Raw genomic sequence first — 25455 nt, 5'->3', positions numbered from 1 at the left:
TAGATATAGGTCTATTGACCTGCTGACATGTTTACACAAACTGCCTGTACAGATCTGCATTTGTATTTTATAGTATAATTTTAACTCGAACCTCAACAAGCAATGAAACGGAAACGGTTCACTCATAATGGCGTGCACGCACTGCAGCACTGCAACATTGTAACACCCCTTTCACAGAATGGTTTAGCCCAACAACAAAATAATGCGTTTGCAAAGCGATGCGACAGGTTCAAAATGTAAACCTGGGAATTCGCTCCGGGATCTGGTAAGTTTTTGTCCTTTTCTTCAAAAATATTTTCTCAATGGTGTTTTGAGTGTTCATTAGACAATGAGGATTTAGTTTGTGCCCTTAGAATTTGTGTCATGATTTTTGAAAGTGGTAAAAAATGGGGCAAATCTGGTGACTAGCTGTCAAATTTGTACGTGTTGGACCAGATTTAGCTGCGATAACGTAACCCTCCTCCCGATGGCCGCCAGGCCGGAGGGTAACGAGATTGCTTCGAGCCGCAACACGTTGTGGTCCAACACGTACAATTTTGACAGCTAGTCACCAGATTTGCCCCATTTTTACCACTTTCAAAAATCATGGCACAAATTCTGAGGGTACGCACTTAATCCGCAATGTCTAATGCAGCCTGCCATAATACTCAAAACCTGTGAATTTCGCTCCGGTTCTGGTAAGATTTTGTCAATTTTTCTTCGAAATATTTCCTCAATGGTGTTTTGAGTATTATGGCAGGCTGCATTAGACATTTCTGATTGAGTTCGTACCCTCAAAATTTGTGTCATGGTTTTTGAAAGTGGTAAAAATGGGGCATATCTGGTGACTAGCTGACAAAATTGTACATGTTGGACCAGATTAACAGTCTGACCATTGCTGCTCGAAACAATCTCGTAACCCTCCATCCTGGCAGCCGTCGGGAGGAGGGTTACGTTATCGCAAATAGACCAGATTAACCGTTGCCGCTCGAAACAATCTCGTAACCCTCCGTCCTGGCAGCCGTCGGGAGGAGGGTTACGTTATCGCAAATAGACCAGATTAACCGTTGCCGCTCGAACCGATCTTGTAACCCTTCGGCCTGGTGGCTGTCGGGAGGAGGGTTACGTTATCGCAACTACTTTTTCATTCGATATGAAATAATAAAGTATAAGCAGTCTAATTTACCTTAATGAGACTCCTTCCTTTTTGCAAAAATTATTTAAAAAGTGGTGCCGTCATACGGAAAGTTATCCAGCGTGGTCCAGGCCCCGGCTACTTTTTTTCATATCAATTAAATATTATATGATTATTTATTATAGGCTAAATAAACGGAAAAGTTCCTGTATGGCGCCACCACTTTTTCATTCGAAATAAAGTAATATACTTATATAGTATCTAATTTACCTGATTGATATATCCCTTTTTTTTTTTTAAACTAAAAATGAGTGAAAAAGTGGTGCGTTCCTGGTACTGGCCTTGATAGTGGTACACTGGAGAGGTAGCATGGGTAGTTCCTTTCATGGAACGACCGAGTGCGAGTGTCCGACCAGCTAGCTGGCTTGAGGTAGAGGTGGAGGTAGAGGTGGACACCCACCGGCAGTCGTAGTCGACCAACCCAACCACAAGCAGCGAGCGTTCACGGACGACATCCGCCCGGTCGGCCAAATTTGCCTGCTTCGCTACGTTCGTCGTCGTCGTGTGGACACTTTTTTTGGCCAAACAAGCCGTCAAAATTAAAAATGCACTTTAACTAAAAACACATATAAATAAGAATATACCTTTGACTGCTCTTGAAAGAATTGGACAAAGAATTCTTCACAAGACGTACACTTTATAATTGCTGCCGACAAAAGATGGGGATTTGAGTTGTTTTGCTAGTAGAGCAATACCAAAATTGTTACCCTTTTTCGAAAAAACAATGGCGCCAACAGTGATACTCAGCACGTTTATTACTAACGACAACTCCCATTGGCTAAATGATTCAACATTTTAAAACAGCTTTTTAAGCCATTCACCCCCTAAAAAAAGTATTTACCTCCATAAATTATAGAAACGTTAATCTCATAAATATTTGTTAAAAAAATATTTAACTTGGATAAAATTTGAGCATATAATGATTATTTGTTCAATTAAAATAACCAACAAACTCATTTTTATTAGCCAATCAAATTCCTCGTTACATCTTACGTCGGCAAGTGCATTTATCAACTGAGGGCGCTAGGTTCGTTGGGGCGGATGCTGCACCACAATGTAATTTCAGTGCAGTATCGTCCGTGAATAAACGGTCGTCTACACGTACACGGACGGCAGTTTTTTTTTCTCAAGGGTAGGCTGGCCCATCAGGGACCTCCAAAGTTATTTGAACAGGGGGGGGGGGGGTTCCAATGATAATTTTGGTTTCAAGATTTAAAGAAATGCGCATATTTTTGGAAAGTTGGAAATAGCCTGTGAATGAAATGTAGGGATGGGTTGAATCTGCGGGGGGGGGGGGGGGGGAGGGGGGTGGGGATGGTTGCACGATTACCCAGCCCCCCCCCCCCCCCCCCCCCCCGAGATGCTGGCCGAGAGAAGGATTTGAACTGGTTAACGTTCTTCATTTCTGGTAATCAATAGTTTAAACTACAAAAAACCTAGGCAGATTCAAGCAATTATCATTAGTTTTGCGAATCAATATTTTTTTATTTATTATTCATGATTTGTAAACAAACAAAACAATTGTATACAAAAGGTTTCATTAAGGTAACAGCTGGTCTGGCCTAATTTTGTTTTAAAGTTGTTTTGGACTTTAATTGGGGAATATAAAATTATACGTTTTTGATTTTCTAGTAATGCTTTTCATTGTTCTGTTAAAGGAACACGTTGCCTTGGATCGGACGAGTTGGTCAAAACAAAAGCGTTTGTAACCGTTTTTTATATACTGCATATGGTTGGCAAGATGTTTTAAAAGTAGAATACAATGATCCACACAAGTTTGCCTCGAAATTGCGTGGTTTTCCTTCTACTGTGCGAACTAACACGGTCGGCCATTTATGGGAGTCAAAATTTTAACCCCCATAAATGGCCGACGTGTTAGTCGACGAGGTAAAAAGAAAACCACGCAATTTTGAGGCATGTTTGTGTGGATCATTGTATTCTACTTTTACATCTTTCTACCCATATGCATTTTATAAAAAACGGTTACAAACGCTTTTCAAAGACCAACTCGACCGATCCAAGGCAATGTGTTCCTTTAAGCGCTTTGAGGAATGCCTATTCATATTGCCCTACTGTTTTTTATTATTGTTATTCTTATTATTAATATTATTTAATCATCAGTGGATTGCAGATATCCCATTAATTCACCATGATCATCTCTTCGTTTATCTATTCACAGAGTCTTCAGTTTATTTTATGGAATGTGACGTCATTATCTTTGTTGTCGGTATCGTCAACTGGCGTGACGTCATCACCTTCAACCGGGCTTACGTAATCCATTCCATTATATTCAGGAAAGTCGTCCGAGTCGTAGTCAATTTCTTGACACTGTGACCGTGAGAGTTGGCTGCTCCTCTCGGGTACGGTATAAATATCGTTCTCGCCAATGGTTGGCATAATTGTGATGAGACTTGATGACCTCACCCTGCCCTCGGAGTATGTGTCCATCAGGTTAATGTCAAGCTCCCATTGCTGAAGCCGACTAGAAGACCTCCTTGGGGTTGCACTTCTTGGAGGAGGTGCAGACGCCCTCTGTTTTTCGGAATCTCTCTTTACGAGATCTTTCTGGAAGAAGTCTTCTACTCGATCCTGCTTTTCTCTCAAGTCATCTATCTCCTCGAATATGTGGTAGAACTCCATAAAAGTGTTGGATATCTCCTCGGAGATTCGCTTGGTCTGTCGTTGTACCTTTCTGGAAAGACTTGCGATGGCTTCGGTCTTGGTTTGACCGGAGTGGGAAAAGGGCACCGGACCTCGGCATATACGAGCGAATTGGCGCATCGCCCTTTCGCTTTGACTGATGGTACATTTTGAGAGGGTTTGCATTGTTCGAAGGTCCTGTATGATGCTGAGAGATTGATGACGATCTAGGATGGGTCTCCAGTCTTCACGAATTTCTTGCTCTTTTTGGAACTCGTCTTTCATCAGGTAGCTCTGACTGTAATCATCGTTCACTTCATCATCATCTTGACAGATGACTGACCATTCGCCAATGGCGGCAAGTTGCCATTGCTCTCGTTGTTTCAGCTCATACTGAATCTCTCCTGGGACAACATCATTTCCCCTTTCTCCTTGGTCTTGGGATACTTCATCCCTTTGTTTTTCAACGTTCATTCTCGAAGACATCCTTGAGGCAGCAACTGCTTCCTCTATTTGTACCCAACTGTCGTACTCGTCATCACTGCTTTTGAGATCGGCCAGCTCATTATTATTCTCACCATCACTTTCATCTGTATTTGTATCTAAGTTTAGCTCATCACCACTCAAGACATTACCGGTTATCTCCAGTCCCGGGACAACTAGATTCTCATCATCAGAATCAATGTGTTCCTGTTTATTTTCTTCTCTGGTCCAGACATTGAACATCGAATCTTGAATTTTGATTATGTCATCAGTCTTGATTACCAGGTCAAGATCTTGTTTGGTGCCACGGGAAGTCTTAGGCCGAAGAGAACATATGCTTTCTCTGGATACATCACTGACGAGATGATCTTCATTTGGAGACATCTTGGTTGTCTTCGCCTGCTGATAATCTGAGAGAGCTGGTGCCACTTTGAAGATGGGTTTGTGTTTCTGTAGTGGGAGATCCTTGGCAGTTGAAGTTTCAAGAATGCTTGGAAAGATCTGTCCTCTTGTTCCCTCATTCGACAGCACTTCTATCTTGCTTGGATGGGATTCCTGTCCAAAAGTGTCAATTTCCGTGGTAACCAATCCCAACAGGTTTGGAATCATCAGTTTTGAGGCATTTATTGCCACTTCTGGTGTTTGAATTTTCTGGACATCACCCAGACAAAACGGGTTGGTATCTGGTTTCATCGGTGTAACTGGTGTAGCCACTCCTCCATGTACCCTCATCATGTTGTTGTCTGAAAGGTTTTTGGAGAGAGGGACAACCTTTGACTGTCTACGCTTTCTCCATCTGCGGATATGCATTTTCAACGGTGAGCAAATGCAAGATGAAGGAGCGGCGTCTTCGTCATTGTCTTTCCCTCCTTGGGTGTGGCTGGTGATATGGGAAGTTTCATCAGCAGTCTGTGAAATGGGATCAAAGACAGGAGATATTACATGAGCGTATTTTTTTAATAGGCAAGTAACAACATTTGATTAAACAGAAGCAACATAACACAACAACCCTCACCAGCTTTGTATTTCTTTTGATGCAATACCTTTTCCCAGAATGACGTCTGGGCTTGGGACCATTTTCGGTCCATTTCCCATCAAGGGGTCGATCATGTACATGATCCTTGGGGACAGTGACCTGGGTTTTCGACAACACCTATTAAAGACATAAATAGAGAAAAGAAAATGGCAAGTTGCAGTTAGTTTAGTGTAAAATAGTCCACAACAATTTCAACGTCAGCCCTTTTCTGTTCAAGCTGGAAAAATGAATAAAATTATAAAAAAATATATGAAAGCATGCGAGTATACGATGATTAAGTTACAAATTTGTTGTTTGTACAATTTAATTTGTCTGTGCGATATTTTCAAAGTTATTGATTTAATGTGGGAAAACACTACTGTTTCATAAAACTTTTTGTGAACAACTAAACTTAGAAAAAACGTATGCAAGAGTTTCTATACCTTCACTTTAGTGTGAGACACGGGAGATGAATGTGCTGATGGAACATGTCCTCGTATCCAAGCGGCAATGTGCCTGTGGTTCAATGTCTGCAATTCAATTAAGACAATGCAATCGATCGTTCCCGTAAAAACAAAACACAAAAGTTAAACGAAATTGTACAAAAATACTACTTTGTGTAATAAGGTCTACTATAAAATGCATTCCACCAGACTCAGGAAACCGAAAACTTAATTTACGATGAAGGGTTACGCATTAAAAACATACAAAAGCGAAAGGTTGTGTGTACATTCACATAATTTCATAATCATAGTAGGGCCTAGCCTACTGTTTGAACCAAAAATATTGTTTGCATGCCACATTGATTTTAAATTAAAAAACAATAAATTAAATAAAAACATATCTCACCAATGTTGCATTGTCCATATTTATCAAGTTTGTTTCTTCAAACGTAGATAATACCTCGTTGGGAAGTTCGCTCGATCAGAATTCGCTGTAAGAAAGTCGCAAAACGATACTCACTAAACTGAAGCAGAACAAAATCTGTGTAGTTACTTAGCTGCGCTTTGATGAAAAACAAAACAGCAATGCAAAGACGCCCGCTATCACGCGCGCTCAGCTTTGTTCTCATTTATTGTGACGCATTAACCAAACGCAGGACGTTGAACTTGATGATGTCATGTCATTAGGGCGCCCTCACGTAGAGGTAAAACAGGCGGCCGCCCATTGGCCAACCTGAACGCCGCGCGTGCAAATCTGTGCGTTTTGACTGTTTCGTCATCGTTTTACCTCGAAGGTTGCGGCTACAGGGGTCGATTTCACAAAGAGCTAAAAGTGGTCGCAACTGCAAATCAGTCGTAGTTGCTTAGTAAAGTGTGATGTCACAATGCAAACCACTATGGTGATACTGAAAATTTGTCTGACGATGGATTTTATTGCTTTGTGAAATATTAATCGTCAATAAATATGAATGATGTAACGATTATATATTTTAAGGAACAAAATAAACTGAAATTTATCAGTAGAAGTTTGTTCTTTCTGTAGGCAGAGGTGAGAGTCAAAAGACCTTAAAAATCCACAAAGGTTTACTTGTTGAAGTATACAATGCTTAACCATGACAACCGAAGCCATCTATGTGATTATAAAAAAATGGCCCACCGCATAGACTAGTAGATGTAGGCCTAACCATATGATATGAGAACCAGGAAAAAATATATCATATACATGTAGTGAATAAATTTGAGCAATCTTTAAAATTGTTGCTTACGGTCCATACGTGAATATGGTCCCCACAGCAATAGCGTGACGTCACATGAATAGTTTAATGTCCGGTTATTTCCCTTACAGCTACAAATTGGATATGGTTCATTCCATGGGGGAAAAACTAGATTAAAGAATGTAAAACTACATTTAAAGCTCTGAGATTTTCTTTCAGTGTTACTTTCCTTTTTAATAAGGTGTTCGTAAGTAAAGCACTTGAGTTAACACATAATATATCAATCCAATCGACTGGTTGACAGGGACATGTTGTGGTATCTTTCTACAACTGGCAAAGCACACCATTGTTATTAACAATTAACCAAAGCATAGAGGACAGACCATCTAACACACAGGTCTACTTGTTGAAGGATAGGACGCAGCTTATAAAACAATGAGGATTAAGTTTTGCTTAACCAAGACAACCGAAGCCATGTACTGTGATTATATAACGGCCCAACGCATAGAATAGTAGAAGTGGGCCTAACCATTTGATGTGAGAACCAGGAAAAGATACATGTAGTGAATACGTTTCAGCAATCTTTAAAGTTGTTGCTTACAGTCCCTACGTGAACACGGTCCCTCACAGCAATAGCGTGAAGTCATATAAATAGTTTAATGTCCGGTTATTTCCCTTACAGCCACAAATTGGATATGGTTCATTCCACTCGGGAAAACCGATACTACAGGATGTAAAACTACATTTAACGCTCTGAGATTTTCTTTCAATGCTACTATCCTTTTTAATAAGGTGTTCGTAAGTAAGCACTTGAGCTAACACATAAACTTGTGATTTTTCTGTGCACAAAAATCCCTTAGGGAGGCTTGTTGAGTTAGCTTCGGAGTACAGCCGCCTACTTGTCATTTTCGTTATCAAGAAGTATGGAAACCGCCCTAAAACTTTGAAATGCGGATGCAGTGACATCCAATGATGACTCAGATACAAACCGCGTACCTGTAGCATTTTATATTCTAGAATGATTCAAAACCATTGCTGGCAGTTTTTATAAGTCCGGGCTGTTTTTTAATGAATAAATTTTTTTCCCATATATCACCACGCGCCGTGTAAATCATGCACTAAATTCCACGACATTTGGGGGTGTGTGTCGGGTCCACTACCTGACTTCTAGCCTCGCTGTGAGAATCCCCACAGCACTAAGTTTGATACGAGAAGAAAGCCCTTGATCATGTCTATCGAATGATGCTAAACTTGTTTAGATTGAGTAAGTATTTGGGGTCGAACTGACCAGTTGTAACTTGTAATTTTTTTCTGTGCACAAAAATCCCATAGGGAGGCTTGTTGAGTTAGCTTCGGAACACAGCCACCTACTTGTCATTTTGTTATCAAGAAGTATGGAAACCGCCCTAAAAGGTTGAAATTCGGATGCAGTGACATCCAAGGATGACTCAGGTACAAACCGCGTCTCTCTAGCATTTTTAGTTCTAGAATGATTCAAAAGCATAGCTGACAGTTGTTATAAGTCCGGGCTTTTGTTTCAATGAATATATTTTTTCCCATTTATCACCACGCGCCGTGTAAATCATGCACTAAATTCCCCGACATTTGAGGTGTGTGTCGGGTCCACTCATTTTTTTCAATGAATATATTTTTTCCCATTTATCACCACGCGCCGTGTAAATCATGTACTTAATTCCAGACATTTGGTGTGTGTGTCGGGTCCATTCCCTGACTTCTAACCTCGCTTTGAAAATCCCCACAGCACTAAGTTTGATACGAGAGGAAAGCCCTTGATCGTGTCTATCGAATGGTGCTAAACTTGTTAAGATTGAATAAGTATTTGGGGTCGAATTGACCAGTTGTAACTTAGATTTTTTCTGTGCACAAAAATCCCATAGGGAGGCTTGTTGAGTTAGCTTCGGAGCACAGCCGCCTACTTGTCTTTTTCGTTATCAAGAAGTATGGAAACCGCCCTAAAACTTTAAAATTCGGATGCAGTGACATCCAAGGATAACTCAGGTACAAACCGCGTCTCTCTAGCATTTTTAGTTCTAGAATGATTCAAAAACATAGCTGGCAGTTTTTATAAGTCCGGGCTTTTTTTTCAATGAATATATTTTTTCCCATTTATCACCACGCGCCGTGTAAATCATGCACTAAATTCCCCGACATTTGGGGTGTGTCGGGTCCACTCCCTGACTTCTAGCCTCGCTTTGATAATACCCACAGGACTAAGTTTGATACGAGAGGAAAGCCCTTGATCATGTCTATCGAATGGTGCTAAACTTGTTTAGATTGAATAAGTATTTGGGTTCGAATTGACCAGTTGTAACTTGTGATTTTTTCTGTGCACAAAAATCCCATAGGGAGGCTTGTTGAGTTAGCTTCGGAGCACAGCCGCCTACTTGTCTTTTTCGTTATCAAGAAGTAAGGAAACCGCCCTAAAACTTTGAAATTCGGATGCAGTGACATCCAAGGATGACTCAGGTACAAACCGCGTCTCTCTAGCATTTGTAGTTCTAGTATGATTCGAAAGCATAGCTGACAGTTTTTATAAGTCCGGGCTTTTTTTTTCAAAGAATATATTTTTTCCCATTTATCACCACGCGCCGTGTAAATCATGCACTAAATTCCCCGACATTTGGTGTGTGTGTCGGGTCCACTCCCTGACTTCTAGCCTCGCTTTGATAATCCCCACAGGACTAAGTTTGATACGAGAGGAAAGCCCTTGATCATGTCTATCGAATGGTGCTAAACTTGTTTAGATTGAATAAGTATTTGGGTTCGAATTGACCAGTTGTAACTTGTGATTTTTTCTGTGCACAAAAATCCCATAGGGAGGCTTGTTGAGTTAGCTTCGGAGCACAGCCGCCTACTTGTCTTTTTCGTTATCAAGAAGTAAGGAAACCGCCCTAAAACTTTGAAATTCGGATGCAGTGACATCCAAGGATGACTCAGGTACAAACCGCGTCTCTCTAGCATTTGTAGTTCTAGTATGATTCGAAAGCATAGCTGACAGTTTTTATAAGTCCGGGCTTTTTTTTTCAAAGAATATATTTTTCCCATTTATCACCACGCGCCGTGTAAATCATGCACTAAATTCCCCGACATTTGGTGTGTGTGTCGGGTCCACTCCCTCACTTCTAGCCTCGCTTTGATAATCCCCACAGGACTAAGTTTGATACGAGAGGAAAGCCCTTGATCATGTCTATCGAATGGTGCTAAACTTGTATAGATTGAATAAGTATTTGGGTTCGAATTGACCAGTTGTAACTTGTGATTTTTTCTGTGCACAAAAATCCCATAGGGAGGCTTGTTGAGTTAGCTTCGGAGCACAGCCGCCTACTTGTCTTTTTCGTTATCAAGAAGTAAGGAAACCGCCCTAAAACTTTGAAATTCGGATGCAGTGACATCCAAGGATGACTCAGGTACAAACCGCGTCTCTCTAGCATTTTTAGTTCTAGAATGATTCGAAAGCATAGCTGACAGTTTTTATAAGTCCGGGCTTTTTTTTTCAAAGAATATATTTTTTCCCATTTATCACCACGCGCCGTGTAAATCATGCACTAAATTCCCCGACATTTGGGGTGTGTGTCGGGTCCACTCCCTGACTTCTAGCCTCGCTTTGAAAATCCCCACAGCACTAAGTTTGATACGAGAGGAAAGCCCTTGATCATGTCTATCGAATGGTGCTAAACTTGTTTAGATTGAATAAGTATTTGGGGTCGAATTGACCTGTTGTAACTTGTGATTTTTTCTGTGCACAAAAATCCCATAGGGAGGCTTGTTGAGTTAGCTTCGGAGCACAGCCGCCTACTTGTCTTTTTCGTTATCAAGAAGTAAGGAAACCGCCCTAAAACTTTAAAATTCGGATGCAGTGACATCCAAGGATGACTCAGGTACAAACCGCGTCTCTCTAGCATTTTTAGTTCTAGAATGAGTCGAAAGCATAGCTGACAGTTTTTATAAGTCCGGGCTTTTTTTTTCAATGAATATATTTTTTCCCATTTATCACCACGCGCCGTGTAAATCATGCACTAAATTCCCCGACATTTGGGGTGTGTGTCGGGTCCACTCCCTGACTTTTAGCCTCGCTTTGAAAATCCCCACAGCACTAAGTTTGATACGAGAGGAAAGCCCTTGATCATGTCTATCGAATGGTGCTAAACTTGTTTAGATTGAATAAGTATTTGGGGTCGAATTGACCAGTTGTAACTTGTGATTTTTTCTGTGCACAAAAATCCCATAGGGAGGCTTGTTGAGTTAGCTTCGGAGCACAGCCGCCTACTTGTCTTTTTCGTTATCAAGAAGTACGGAAACCGCCCTAAAACTTTGAAATTCGGATGCAGTGACATCCAAGGATGACTCAGGTACAAACCGCGTCTCTCTAGCATTTTTGATTCTAGAATGAGTCGAAAGCATAGCTGACAGTTTTTATAAGTCCGGGCTTTTTTTTTCAATGAATATATTTTTTCCCATTTATCACCACGCGCCGTGTAAATCATGCACTAAATTCCTCGACATTTGGGGTGTGTGTCGGGTCCACTCCCTGACTTCTAGCCTCGCTTTGATAATACCCACAGGACTAAGTTTGATACGAGAGGAAAGCCCTTGATCATGTCTATCGAATGGTGCAAAACTTGTTTAGATTGAAAAAGTATTTGGGGTCGAGTTGACCAGTTGTAACTTGTGATTTTTTCTGTGCACAAAAATCCCATAGGGAGGCTTGTTGAGTTAGCTTCGGAGCACAGCCGCCTACTTGTCATTTTCGTTATCAAGAAGTATGGAAACCGCCCTAAAACTTTGAAATTCGGAGGCAGTGACATCCAAGGATAACTCAGGTACAAACCGCGTCTCTCTAGCATTTTTAGTTCTAGAATGATTCAAAAACATAGCTGACAGTTTTTATAAGTCCGGGCTTTTTTTTTCAATGAATATATTTTTTCCCATTTATCACTACGCGCCGTGTAAATCATGCACTAAATTCCCCGACATTTGGGGTGTGTGTCGGGTCCACTCCCTGACTTCTAGCCTCGCTTTGAAAATCCCCACAGCACTAAGTTTGATACGAGAGGAAAGCCCTTGATCATGTCTATCGAATGGTGCTAAACTTGTTTAGATTGAATAAGTATTTGGGGTCGAATTGACCTGTTGTAACTTGTGATTTTTTCTGTGCACAAAAATCCCATAGGGAGGCTTGTTGAGTTAACTTCGGAGCACAGCCGCCTACTTGTCTTTTTCGTTATCAAGAAGTACGGAAACCGCCCTAAAACTTTGAAATTCGGATGCAGTGACATCCAAGGATAACTCAGGTACAAACCGCGTCTCTCTAGCATTTTTAGTTCTAGAATGATTCAAAAGCATAGCTGACAGTTTTTATAAGTCCGGGCTTTTTTTTCAATGAATATATTTTTTCCCATTTATCACCACGCGCCGTGTAAATCATGCACTAAATTCCCCGACATTTGGGGTGTGTGTCGGGTCCACTCCCTGACTTCTAGCCTCGCTTTGATAATCCCCACAGGACTAAGTTTGATACGAGAGGAAAGCCCTTGATCATGTCTATCGAATGGTGCTAAACTTGTTTAGATTGAATAAGTATTTGGGGTCGAATTGACCAGTTGTAACTTGTGATTTTTTCTGTGCACAAAAATCCCATAGGGAGGCTTGTTGAGTTAGCTTCGCAGCACAGCCGCCTACTTGTCTTTTTCGTTATCAAGAAGTAAGGAAACCGCCCTAAAACTTTGAAATTCGGATGCAGTGACATCCAAGGATGACTCAGGTACAAACCGCGTCTCTCTAGCATTTTTAGTTCTAGAATGAGTCGAAAGCATAGCTGACAGTTTTTATAAGTCCGGGCTTTTTTTTTCAATGAATATATTTTTTCACATTTATCACCACGCGCCGTGTAAATTATGCACTAAATTCCCCGACATTTGGGGTGTGTGTCGGGTCCACTCCCTGACTTCTAGCCTCGCTTTGATAATACCCACAGGACTAAGTTTGATACGAGAGGAAAGCCCTTGATCATGTCTATCGAATGGTGCTAAACTTGTTTAGATTGAATAAGTATTTGGGGTCGAATTGACCAGTTGTAACTTGTGATTTTTTCTGTGCACAAAAATCCCATAGGGAGGCTTGTTGAGTTAGCTTCGCAGCACAGCCGCCTACTTGTCATTTTCGTTATCAAGAAGTATGGAAACCGCCCTAAAACTTTAAAATTCGGATGCAGTGACATCCAAGGATAACTCAGGTACAAACCGCGTCTCTCTAGCATTTTTAGTTCTAGAATGATTCAAAAACATAGCTGACAGTTTTTATAAGTCCGGGCTTTTTTTTTCAATGAATATATTTTTTCCCATTTATCACTACGCGCCGTGTAAATCATGCACTAAATTCCCCGACATTTGGGGTGTGTGTCGGGTCCACTCCCTGACTTCTAGCCTCGCTTTGAAAATCCCCACAGCACTAAGTTTGATACGAGAGGAAAGCCCTTGATCGTGTCTATCGAATGGTGCTAAACCTGTTTAGATTGAGTAAGTATTTGGGGTTGAGTTGACCAGTTGTAACTTGTGATTTTTTCTGTGCACAAAAATCCCATAGGGAGTCTTGTTGAGTACGCTTTGGAGCAACGCCGCCAACTTGTCATTTTCGTTATCAAGAAGTATGGAAACCGCCCTAAAACTTTAAAATTCGGATGCAGTGACATCCAAGGATAAGTCAGGTACAAACCGCGTCTCTCTAGCATTTTTAGTTCTAGAATGATTCAAAAGCATAGCTGACAGTTTTTATAAGTCCGGGCTTTTTTTTTCAATGAATATATTTTTTCCCATTTATCACCACGCGCCGTGTAAATCATGCACTAAATTCCCCGACATTTGGGGTGTGTGTCGGGTCCACTCCTTGACTTCTAGCCTCGCTTTGAAAATCCCCACAGCACTAAGTTTGATACGAGAGGAAAGCCCTTGATCATGTCTATCGAATGGTGCTAAACTTGTTTAGATTGAGTAACTATTTGGGGTTGAGTTGACCAGTTGTAACTTGTGATTTTTTCTGTGCACAAAAATCCCATAGGGAGGCTTGTTGAGTTAGCTTCGGAGCACAGCCGCCTACTTGTCTTTTTCGTTATCAAGAAGTAAGGAAACCGCCCTAAATCTTTGAAATTCGGATGCAGTAACATCCAAGGATGACTCAGGTACAAACCGCGTCTCTCTAGCATTTTTAGTTCTAGAATGATTCGAAAGCATAGCTGACAGTTTTTATAAGTCCGGGCTTTTTTTTTCAAAGAATATATTTTTTCCCATTTATCACCACGCGCCGTGTAAATCATGCACTAAATTCCCCGACATTTGGTGTGTGTGTCGGGTCCACTCCCTGACTTCTAGCCTCGCTTTGAAAATCCCCACAGCACTAAGTTTGATACGAGAGGAAAGCCCTTGATCGTGTCTATCGAATGGTGCTAAACTTGTTTAGATTGAGTAAGTATTTGGGGTTGAGTTGACCAGTTGTAACTTGTGATTTTTTCTGTGCACAAAAATCCCATAGGGAGGCTTGTTGAGTACGCTTCGGAGCACAGCCGCCAACTTGTCATTTTCGTTATCAAGAAGTATGGAAACCGCCCTAAAACTTTAAAATTCGGATGCAGTGACATCCAAGGATAACTCAGGTACAAACCGCGTCTCTCTAGCATTTTTAGTTCTAGAATGATTCAAAAGCATAGCTGACAGTTTTTATAAGTCCGGGCTTTTTTTTCAATGAATATATTTTTTCCCATTTATCACCACGCGCCGTGTAAATCATGCACTAAATTCCACGACATTTGGGGAGTGTGTCGGGACCACTCCCTGACATCTAGCCTCGCTTTGAAAAACCCCCACAGCACTAAATTTGATACGAGAGGAAAACCCTTGATCGTGTCTATCGAATGGTGCTAAACTTGTTTAGATTGAGTAAGTATTTGGGGTTGAGTTGACCAGTTGTAACTTGTGATTTTTTCTGTGCACAAAAATCCCATAGGGAGTCTTGTTGAGTACGCTTTGGAGCAACGCCGCCAACTTGTCATTTTCGTTATCAAGAAGTATGGAAACCGCCCTAAAACTTTAAAATTCGGATGCAGTGACATCCAAGGATAAGTCAGGTACAAACCGCGTCTCTCTAGCATTTTTAGTTCTAGAATGATTCAAAAGCATAGCTGACAGTTTTTATAAGTCCGGGCTTTTTTTTTCAATGAATATATTTTTTCCCATTTATCACCACGCGCCGTGTAAATCATGCACTAAATTCCCCGACATTTGGGGTGTGTGTCGGGTCCACTCCTTGACTTCTAGCCTCGCTTTGAAAATCCCCACAGCACTAAGTTTGATACGAGAGGAAAGCCCTTGATCATGTCTATCGAATGGTGCTAAACTTGTTTAGATTGAGTAACTATTTGGGGTTGAGTTGACCAGTTGTAACTTGTGATTTTTTCTGTGCACAAAAATCCCATAGGGAGGCTTGTTGAGTTAGCTTCGGAGCACAGCCGCCTACTTGTCTTTTTCGTTATCAAGAAGTAAGGAAACCGCCCTAAATCTTTGAAATTCGGATGCAGTAACATCCAAGGATGACTCAGGTACAAACCGCGTCTCTCTAGCATTTTTAGTTCTAGAATGATTCGAAAGCATAGCTGACAGTTTTTATAAGTCCGGGCTTTTTTTTTCAAAGAATATATTTTTTCCCATTTATCACCACGCGCCGTGTAAATCATGCACTAAATTCCCCGACATTTGGTGTGTGTGTCGGGTCCACTCCCTGACTTCTAGCCTCGCTTTGAAAATCCCCACAGCACTAAGTTTGATACGAGAGGAAAGCCCTTGATCGTGTCTATCGAATGGTGCTAAACTTGTTTAGATTGAGTAAGTATTTGGGGTTGAGTTGACCAGTTGTAACTTGTGATTTTTTCTGTGCACAAAAATCCCATAGGGAGGCTTGTTGAGTACGCTTCGGAGCACAGCCGCCAACTTGTCATTTTCGTTATCAAGAAGTATGGAAACCGCCCTAAAACTTTAAAATTCGGATGCAGGGACATCCAAGGATAACTCAGGTACAAACCGCGTCTCTCTAGCATTTTTAGTTCTAGAATGATTCAAAAGCATAGCTGACAGTTTTTATAAGTCCGGGCTTTTTTTTCAATGAATATATTTTTTCCCATTTATCACCACGCGCCGTGTAAATCATGCACTAAATTCCACGACATTTGGGGAGTGTGTCGGGACCACTCCCTGACATCTAGCCTCGCTTTGAAAAACCCCCACAGCACTAAATTTGATACGAGAGGAAAACCCTTGATCGTGTCTATCGAATGGTGCTAAACTTGTTTAGATTGAGTAAGTATTTGGGGTCGAGTTGACCAGTTGTAACTTGTGATTTTTTCTGTGCACAAAAATCCCATAGGGAGGCTTGTTGAGTTAGCTTCGGAGCACAGCCGCCCAATTGTCTTTTTCGTTATCAAGAAGTAAGGAAACCGCCCTAAAACTTTAAAATTCGGATGCAGTAACATCCAAGGATGACTCAGGTACAAACCGCGTCTCTCTAGCATTTTTAGTTCTAGAATGATTCGAAAGCATAGCTGACAGTTTTTATAAGTCCGGGCTTTTTTTTTCAAAGAATATATTTTTTCACATTTATCACCACGCGCCGTGTAAATCATGCACTAAATTCCCCGACATTTGGTGTGTGTGTCGGGTCCACTCCCTGACTTCTAGCCTCGCTTTGAAAATCCCCACAGCACTAAATTTGATACGAGAGGAAAACCCTTGATCGTGTCTATCGAATGGTGCTAAACTTGTTTAGATTGAGTAAGTATTTGGGGTTGAGTTGACCAGTTGTAACTTGTGATTTTTTCTGTGCACAAAAATCCCATAGGGAGTCTTGTTGAGTACGCTTTGGAGCAACGCCGCCAACTTGTCATTTTCGTTATCAAGAAGTATGGAAACCGCCCTAAAACTTTAAAATTCGGATGCAGTGACATCCAAGGATAAGTCAGGTACAAACCGCGTCTCTCTAGCATTTTTAGTTCTAGAATGATTCAAAAGCATAGCTGACAGTTTTTATAAGTCCGGGCTTTTTTTTTCAATGAATATATTTTTTCCCATTTATCACCACGCGCCGTGTAAATCATGCACTAAATTCCCCGACATTTGGGGTGTGTGTCGGGTCCACTCCTTGACTTCTAGCCTCGCTTTGAAAATCCCCACAGCACTAAGTTTGATACGAGAGGAAAGCCCTTGATCATGTCTATCGAATGGTGCTAAACTTGTTTAGATTGAGTAACTATTTGGGGTTGAGTTGACCAGTTGTAACTTGTGATTTTTTCTGTGCACAAAAATCCCATAGGGAGGCTTGTTGAGTTAGCTTCGGAGCACAGCCGCCTACTTGTCTTTTTCGTTATCAAGAAGTAAGGAAACCGCCCTAAATCTTTGAAATTCGGATGCAGTAACATCCAAGGATGACTCAGGTACAAACCGCGTCTCTCTAGCATTTTTAGTTCTAGAATGATTCGAAAGCATAGCTGACAGTTTTTATAAGTCCGGGCTTTTTTTTTCAAAGAATATATTTTTTCCCATTTATCACCACGCGCCGTGTAAATCATGCACTAAATTCCCCGACATTTGGTGTGTGTGTCGGGTCCACTCCCTGACTTCTAGCCTCGCTTTGAAAATCCCCACAGCACTAAGTTTGATACGAGAGGAAAGCCCTTGATCGTGTCTATCGAATGGTGCTAAACTTGTTTAGATTGAGTAAGTATTTGGGGTTGAGTTGACCAGTTGTAACTTGTGATTTTTTCTGTGCACAAAAATCCCATAGGGAGGCTTGTTGAGTACGCTTCGGAGCACAGCCGCCAACTTGTCATTTTCGTTATCAAGAAGTATGGAAACCGCCCTAAAACTTTAAAATTCGGATGCAGTGACATCCAAGGATAACTCAGGTACAAACCGCGTCTCTCTAGCATTTTTAGTTCTAGAATGATTCAAAAGCATAGCTGACAGTTTTTATAAGTCCGGGCTTTTTTTTCAATGAATATATTTTTTCCCATTTATCACCACGCGCCGTGTAAATCATGCACTAAATTCCACGACATTTGGGGAGTGTGTCGGGACCACTCCCTGACATCTAGCCTCGCTTTGAAAAACCCCCACAGCACTAAATTTGATACGAGAGGAAAACCCTTGATCGTGTCTATCGAATGGTGCTAAACTTGTTTAGATTGAGTAAGTATTTGGGGTCGAGTTGACCAGTTGTAACTTGTGATTTTTTCTGTGCACAAAAATCCCATAGGGAGGCTTGTTGAGTTAGCTTCGGAGCACAGCCGCCTACTTGTCTTTTTCGTTATCAAGAAGTAAGGAAACCGCCCTAAAACTTTAAAATTCGGATGCAGTAACATCCAAGGATGACTCAGGTACAAACCGCGTCTCTCTAGCATTTTTAGTTCTAGAATGATTCGAAAGCATAGCTGACAGTTTTTATAAGTCCGGGCTTTTTTTTTCAAAGAATATATTTTTTCACATTTATCACCACGCGCCGTGTAAATCATGCACTAAATTCCCCGACATTTGGTGTGTGTGTCGGGTCCACTCCCTGACTTCTAGCCTCGCTTTGAAAATCCCCACAGCACTAAGTTTGATACGAGAGGAAAGCCCTTGATCATGTCTATCGAATGGTGCTAAACTTGTTAAGATTGAATAAGTATTTGGGGTCGAGTTGACCAGTTGTAACTTGTGATTTTTTCTTTGCACAAAAATCCCATAGGGAGGCTTGTTGAGTACGCTTCGGAGCACAGCCGCCTACTTGTCATTTTCGTTATCAAGAAGTATGGAAACCGCCCTAAAACTTTAAAATTCGGATGCAGTGACATCCAAGGATAAGTCAGGTACAAACCGCGTCTCTCTAGCATTTTTAGTTCTAGAATGATTCAAAAGTATAGCTGACAGTTTTTATAAGTCCGGGCTTTTTTTTCAATGAATATATTTTTTCCCATTTATCACCACGCGCCGTGTAAATCATGCACTAAATTCCCCGACATTTGGGGTGTGTGTCGGGTCCACTCCTTGACTTCTAGCCTCGCTTTGAAAATCCCCACAGCACTAAGTTTGATACGAGAGGAAAGCCCTTGATCATGCCTATCGAATGGTGCTAAACTTGTTTAGATTGAGTAAGTATTTGGGGTCGAGTTGACCAGTTGTAACTTGTGATTTTTTCTGTGCACAAAAATCCCATAGGGAGGCTTGTTGAAATAGCTTCGGAGCACAGCCGCCTACTTGTCATTTTCGTTATCAAGAAGTACGGAAACCGCCCTAAAACTTTAAAATTCGCATGCAGTGACATCCAAGGATGACTCAGGTACAAACCGCGTCTCTCTAGCATTTTTAGTTCTAGAATGATTCAAAAGCATAGCTGACAGTTTTTATAAGTCCGGGCTTTTTTTTTCGATGAATATATTTTTTCCCATTTATCACCACGCGCCGTGTAAATCATGCACTAAATTCCCCGACATTTGGGGTGTGTGTCGGGTCCACTCCCTGACTTCTAGCCTCGCTTTGAAAATCCCCACAATACTAAGTTTGATACGAGAGGAAAGCCCTTGATCATGTCTATCGAATGGTACTAAACTTGTTTAGATTGAGTAAGTATTTGGGGTCTAATTGACCGTTTGTAACTTGTGATTTTTTCTGTGCACAAAAATCCCATAGGGAGGCTTGTTGAGTACGCTTCGGAGCACAGCCGCCTACTTGTCATTTTCGTTATCAAGAAGTATGGAAACCGCCCTAAAACTTTAAAATTCGGATGCAGTGACATCCAAGGATAAGTCAGGTACAAACCGCGTCTCTCTAGCATTTTTAGTTCTAGAATGATTCAAAAGCATAGCTGACAGTTTTTATAAGTCCGGGCTTTTTTTTCAATGAATATATTTTTTCCCATTTATCACCACGCGCCGTGTAAATCATGCACTAAACTCCCCGACATTTGGGGTGTGTGTCGGGTCCACTCCCTGACTTCTAGCCTCGCTTTGAAAATCCCCACAGCACGAAGTTTAATACGAGAGGAAAGCCCTTGATCATGTCTATCGAATGGTGCTGAACTTGTTTAGATTGAGTAAGTATTTGGGGTCGAGTTGACCAGTTGTAATTTGTGATTTTTTCTGTGCACAAAAATCCCATAGGGAGGCTTGTTGAGTTAACTTCGGAGCACAGCCGCCAACTTGTCATTTTCGTTATCAAGAAGTATGGAAACCGCCCTAAAACTTTGAAATTCGGATGCAGTGACATCCAATAATAACTCAGGTACAAACCGCGTCTCTCTAGCATTTTTAGTTCTAGAATGATTCAAAAGCATAGCTGACAGTTTTTATAAGTCCGGGCTTTTTTTTCAATGAATATAAATTTTCCCATTTATCACCACGCGCCGTGTAAATCATGCACTAAATTCCCCGACATTTGGGGTGTGTGTCGGGTCCACTCCTTGACTTCTAGCCTCGCTTTGAAAATCCCCACAGCACTAAGTTTGATACGAGAGGAAAGCCCTTGATCATGTCTATCGAATGGTGCTAATCTTGTTTAGATTGAGTAAGTATTTGGGGTCGAGTTGACCAGTTGTAACTTGTGATTTTTTCTGTGCAGAAAAATCCCATAGGGAGGCTTGTTGAGTACGCTTCGGAGCAACGCCGCCAACTTGTCATTTCCGTTATCAAGAAGTATGGAAACCGCCCTAAAACTTTAAAATTCGGATGCAGTGACATCCAAGGATAACTCAGGTACAAACCGCGTCTCTCTAGCATTTTTAGTTCTAGAATGATTCAAAAGCATAGCTGACAGTTTTTATAAGTCCGGGCTTTTTTTTCAATGAATATATTTTTTCCCATTTATCACCACGCGCCGTGTAAATCATGCACTAAATTCCCCGACATTTGGGGTGTGTGTCGGGTCCACTCCCTGACTTCTAGCCTCGCTTTGAAAATCCCCACAGCACTAAGTTTGATACGAGAGGAAAGCCCTTGATCATGTCTATCGAATGGTGCTAAACTTGTTTAGATTGAGTAAGTATTTGGGGTCGAGTTGACCAGTTGTAATTTGTGATTTTTTCTGTGCACAAAAATCCCATAGGGAGGCTCGTTGAGTTAACTTCGGAGCACAGCCGCCAACTTGTCATTTTCGTTATCAAGAAGTATGGAAACCGCCCTAAAACTTTGCAATTCGGATGCAGTGACATCCAAGGATGACTCAGGTACAAACCGCGTCTCTCTAGCATTTTTAGTTCTAGAATGATTCAAAAGCATAGCTGACAGTTTTTATAAGTCCGGGCTTTTTTTTCAATGAATATATTTTTTCCCATTTATCACCACGCGCCGTGTAAATCATGCACTAAATTCCCCGACATTTGGGGTGTGTGTCGGGTCCACTCCTTGACTTCTAGCCTCGCTTTGAAAATCCCCACAGCACTAAGTTTGATACGAGAGGAAAGCCCTTGATCATGTCTATCGAATGGTGCTAAACTTGTTTAGATTGAGTAAGTATTTGGGGTCGAGTTGACCAGTTGTAACTTGTGATTTTTTCTGTGCACAAAAATCCCATAGGGAGGCTTGTTGAAATAGCTTCGGAGCACAGCCGCCTACTTGTCATTTTCGTTATCAAGAAGTACGGAAACCGCCCTAAAACTTAAAAATTCGGATGCAGTGACATCCAAGGATGACTCAGGTACAAACCGCGTCTCTCTAGCATTTTTAGTTCTAGAATGATTCAAAAGCATAGCTGACAGTTTTTATAAGTCCGGGCTTTTTTTTTCGATGAATATATTTTTTCCCATTTATCACCACGCGCCGTGTAAATCATGCACTAAATTCCCCGACATTTGGGGTGTGTGTCGGGTCCACTCCCTGACTTCTAGCCTCGCTTTGAAAATCCCCACAATACTAAGTTTGATACGAGAGGAAAGCCCTTGATCATGTCTATCGAATGGTACTAAACTTGTTTAGATTGAGTAAGTATTTGGGGTCTAATTGACCGTTTGTAACTTGTGATTTTTTCTGTGCAGAAAAATCCCATAGGGAGGCTTGTTGAGTACGCTTCGGAGCACAGCCACCTACTTGTCATTTTCGTTATCAAGAAGTATGGAAACCGCCCTAAAACTTTAAAATTCGGATGCAGTGACATCCAAGGATAAGTCAGGTACAAACCGCGTCTCTCTAGCATTTTTAGTTCTAGAATGATTCAAAAGTATAGCTGACAGTTTTTATAAGTCCGGGCTTTTTTTTCAATGAATATATTTTTTCCCATTTATCACCACGCGCCGTGTAAATCATGCACTAAATTCCCCGACATTTGGGGTGTGTGTCGGGTCCACTCCTTGACTTCTAGCCTCGCTTTGAAAATCCCCACAGCACTAAGTTTGATACGAGAGGAAAGCCCTTGATCATGTCTATCGAATGGTGCTAAACTTGTTTAGATTGAGTAAGTATTTGGGGTCGAGTTGACCAGTTGTAACTTGTGATTTTTTCTGTGCACAAAAATCCCATAGGGAGGCTTGTTGAAATAGCTTCGGAGCACAGCCGCCTACTTGTCATTTTCGTTATCAAGAAGTACGGAAACCGCCCTAAAACTTTAAAATTCGCATGCAGTGACATCCAAGGATGACTCAGGTACAAACCGCGTCTCTCTAGCATTTTTAGTTCTAGAATGATTCAAAAGCATAGCTGACAGTTTTTATAAGTCCGGGCTTTTTTTTTCGATGAATATATTTTTTCCCATTTATCACCACGCGCCGTGTAAATCATGCACTAAATTCCCCGACATTTGGGGTGTGTGTCGGGTCCACTCCCTGACTTCTAGCCTCGCTTTGAAAATCCCCACAATACTAAGTTTGATACGAGAGGAAAGCCCTTGATCATGTCTATCGAATGGTACTAAACTTGTTTAGATTGAGTAAGTATTTGGGGTCTAATTGACCGTTTGTAACTTGTGATTTTTTCTGTGCACAAAAATCCCATAGGGAGGCTTGTTGAGTACGCTTCGGAGCACAGCCGCCTACTTGTCATTTTCGTTATCAAGAAGTATGGAAACCGCCCTAAAACTTTAAAATTCGGATGCAGTGACATCCAAGGATAACTCAGGTACAAACCGCGTCTCTCTAGCATTTTTAGTTCTAGAATGATTCAAAAGCATAGCTGACAGTTTTTATAAGTCCGGGCTTTTTTTTCAATGAATATATTTTTTCCCATTTATCACCACGCGCCGTGTAAATCATGCACTAAATTCCCCGACATTTGGTGTGTGTGTCGGGTCCACTCCCTGACTTCTAGCCTCGCTTTGAAAATCCCCACAGCACTAAGTTTGATACGAGAGGAAAGCCCTTGATCATGTCTATCGAATGGTGCTAAACTTGTTAAGATTGAATAAGTATTTGGGGTCGAGTTGACCAGTTGTAACTTGTGATTTTTTTCTGTGCACAAAAATCCCATAGGGAGGCTTGTTGAGTACGCTTCGGAGCACAGCCGCCTACTTGTCATTTTCGTTATCAAGAAGTATGGAAACCGCCCTAAAACTTTAAAATTCGGATGCAGTGACATCCAAAGATAAGTCAGGTACAAACCGCGTCTCTCTAGCATTTTTAGTTCTAGAATGATTCAAAAGCATAGCTGACAGTTTTTATAAGTCCGGGCTTTTTTTTCAATGAATATATTTTTTCCCATTTATCACCACGCGCCGTGTAAATCATGCACTAAATTCCCCGACATTTGGGGTGTGTGTCGGGTCCACTCCTTGACTTCTAGCCTCGCTTTGAAAATCCCCACAGCACTAAGTTTGATACGAGAGGAAAGCCCTTGATCATGTCTATCGAATGGTGCTAAACTTGTTTAGATTGAGTAAGTATTTGGGGTCGAGTTGACCAGTTGTAACTTGTGATTTTTTCTGTGCACAAAAATCCCATAGGGAGGCTTGTTGAAATAGCTTCGGAGCACAGCCGCCTACTTGTCATTTTCGTTATCAAGAAGTACGGAAACCGCCCTAAAACTCTAAAATTCGCATGCAGTGACATCCAAGGATGACTCAGGTACAAACCGCGTCTCTCTAGCATTTTTAGTTCTAGAATGATTCAAAAGCATAGCTGACAGTTTTTATAAGTCCGGGCTTTTTTTTTCGATGAATATATTTTTACCCATTTATCACCACGCGCCGTGTAAATCATGCACTAAATTCCCCGACATTTGGGGTGTGTGTCGGGTCCACTCCCTGACTTCTAGCCTCGCTTTGAAAATCCCCACAATACTAAGTTTGATACGAGAGGAAAGCCCTTGATCATGTCTATCGAATGGTACTAAACTTGTTTAGATTGAGTAAGTATTTGGGGTCTAATTGACCGTTTGTAACTTGTGATTTTTTCTGTGCACAAAAATCCCATAGGGAGGCTTGTTGAGTACGCTTCGGAGCACAGCCGCCTACTTGTCATTTTCGTTATCAAGAAGTATGGAAACCGCCCTAAAACTTTAAAATTCGGATGCAGTAACATCCAAGGATGACTCAGGTACAAACCGCGTCTCTCTAGCATTTTTAGTTCTAGAATGATTCGAAAGCATAGCTGACAGTTTTTATAAGTCCGGGCTTTTTTTTTCAAAGAATATATTTTTTCCCATTTATCACCACGCGCCGTGTAAATCATGCACTAAATTCCCCGACATTTGGTGTGTGTGTCGGGTCCACTCCCTGACTTCTAGCCTCGCTTTGAAAATCCCCACAGCACTAAGTTTGATACGAGAGGAAAGCCCTTGATCATGTCTATCGAATGGTGCTAAACTTGTTAAGATTGAATAAGTATTTGGGGTCGAGTTGACCAGTTGTAACTTGTGATTTTTTCTGTGCACAAAAATCCCATAGGGAGGCTTGTTGAGTACGCTTCGGAGCACAGCCGCCTACTTGTCATTTTCGTTATCAAGAAGTATGGAAACCGCCCTAAAACTTTAAAATTCGGATGCAGTGACATCCAAAGATAAGTCAGGTACAAACCGCGTCTCTCTAGCATTTTTAGTTCTAGAATGATTCAAAAGCATAGCTGACAGTTTTTATAAGTCCGGGCTTTTTTTTCAATGAATATATTTTTTCCCATTTATCACCACGCGCCGTGTAAATCATGCACTAAATTCCCCGACATTTGGGGTGTGTGTCGGGTCCACTCCTTGACTTCTAGCCTCGCTTTGAAAATCCCCACAGCACTAAGTTTGATACGAGAGGAAAGCCCTTGATCATGTCTATCGAATGGTGCTAAACTTGTTTAGATTGAGTAAGTATTTGGGGTCGAGTTGACCAGTTGTAACTTGTGATTTTTTCTGTGCACAAAAATCCCATAGGGAGGCTTGTTGAAATAGCTTCGAAGCACAGCCGCCTACTTGTCATTTTCGTTATCAAGAAGTACGGAAACCGCCCTAAAACTTTAAAATTCGCATGCAGTGACATCCAAGGATGA

The 25455-nt window shown here is 41.3% G+C and overlaps 2 protein-coding genes across 5 annotated transcripts in view; both read right to left on the bottom strand.

The window, feature by feature from the left end:
- LOC139935740 (sister chromatid cohesion protein PDS5 homolog A-B-like) overlaps nt 1-1915 on the bottom strand; it is a 40624-nt gene extending 38709 nt beyond the window's left edge. For both annotated transcript variants that reach the window (XM_071930296.1, XM_071930297.1), the window contains exon 1: nt 1759-1915. The gene's annotated coding sequence lies outside the window, so the exon portion shown is untranslated. The remainder of the gene's footprint in view (nt 1-1758) is intronic.
- An 808-nt stretch (nt 1916-2723) lies between these two features.
- LOC139936156 (uncharacterized) lies at nt 2724-6314 on the bottom strand. Of its 3 annotated transcripts, XM_071930907.1 has the most exons (4): nt 6162-6314; nt 5756-5842; nt 5313-5450; nt 3049-5206 (listed from the first exon to the last, which is right to left on the bottom strand). In XM_071930907.1, exons 1-4 carry the CDS (start codon nt 6177-6179, stop codon nt 3359-3361), a joined length of 2091 nt encoding a protein of 696 aa, XP_071787008.1. In that variant the 5' UTR covers nt 6180-6314; the 3' UTR covers nt 3049-3358. The 3 variants fall into 3 exon arrangements, with proteins under 3 accessions (XP_071787010.1, XP_071787008.1, XP_071787009.1); XM_071930909.1 differs by lacking the exon at nt 6162-6314 and having other exon boundaries at nt 2724-5206; nt 5341-5450; nt 5756-5841; XM_071930908.1 differs by lacking the exon at nt 5756-5842.
- Between the last annotated feature and the right edge of the window lie 19141 nt (nt 6315-25455).

This window comes from Asterias amurensis, chromosome 4 (assembly GCF_032118995.1).
Source record: "Asterias amurensis chromosome 4, ASM3211899v1".
NCBI lineage: Eukaryota > Metazoa > Echinodermata > Asteroidea > Forcipulatida > Asteriidae > Asterias > Asterias amurensis.
Note: the sequence above shows the minus strand (reverse complement) of the source record. Positions and strands in the feature narration are given on the sequence as shown.

Coding starts and splice junctions, on each gene's coding strand:
- LOC139936156 (XM_071930907.1), bottom strand. Junction 5,451..5,755: donor TGTCTCACACTAAAGTGAAG/GTATAGAAACTC, acceptor TGTCTTTAATAG/GTGTTGTCGAAAACCCAGGT. Junction 5,207..5,312: donor TCAAAAGAAATACAAAGCTG/GTGAGGGTTGTT, acceptor CCCATTTCACAG/ACTGCTGATGAAACTTCCCA.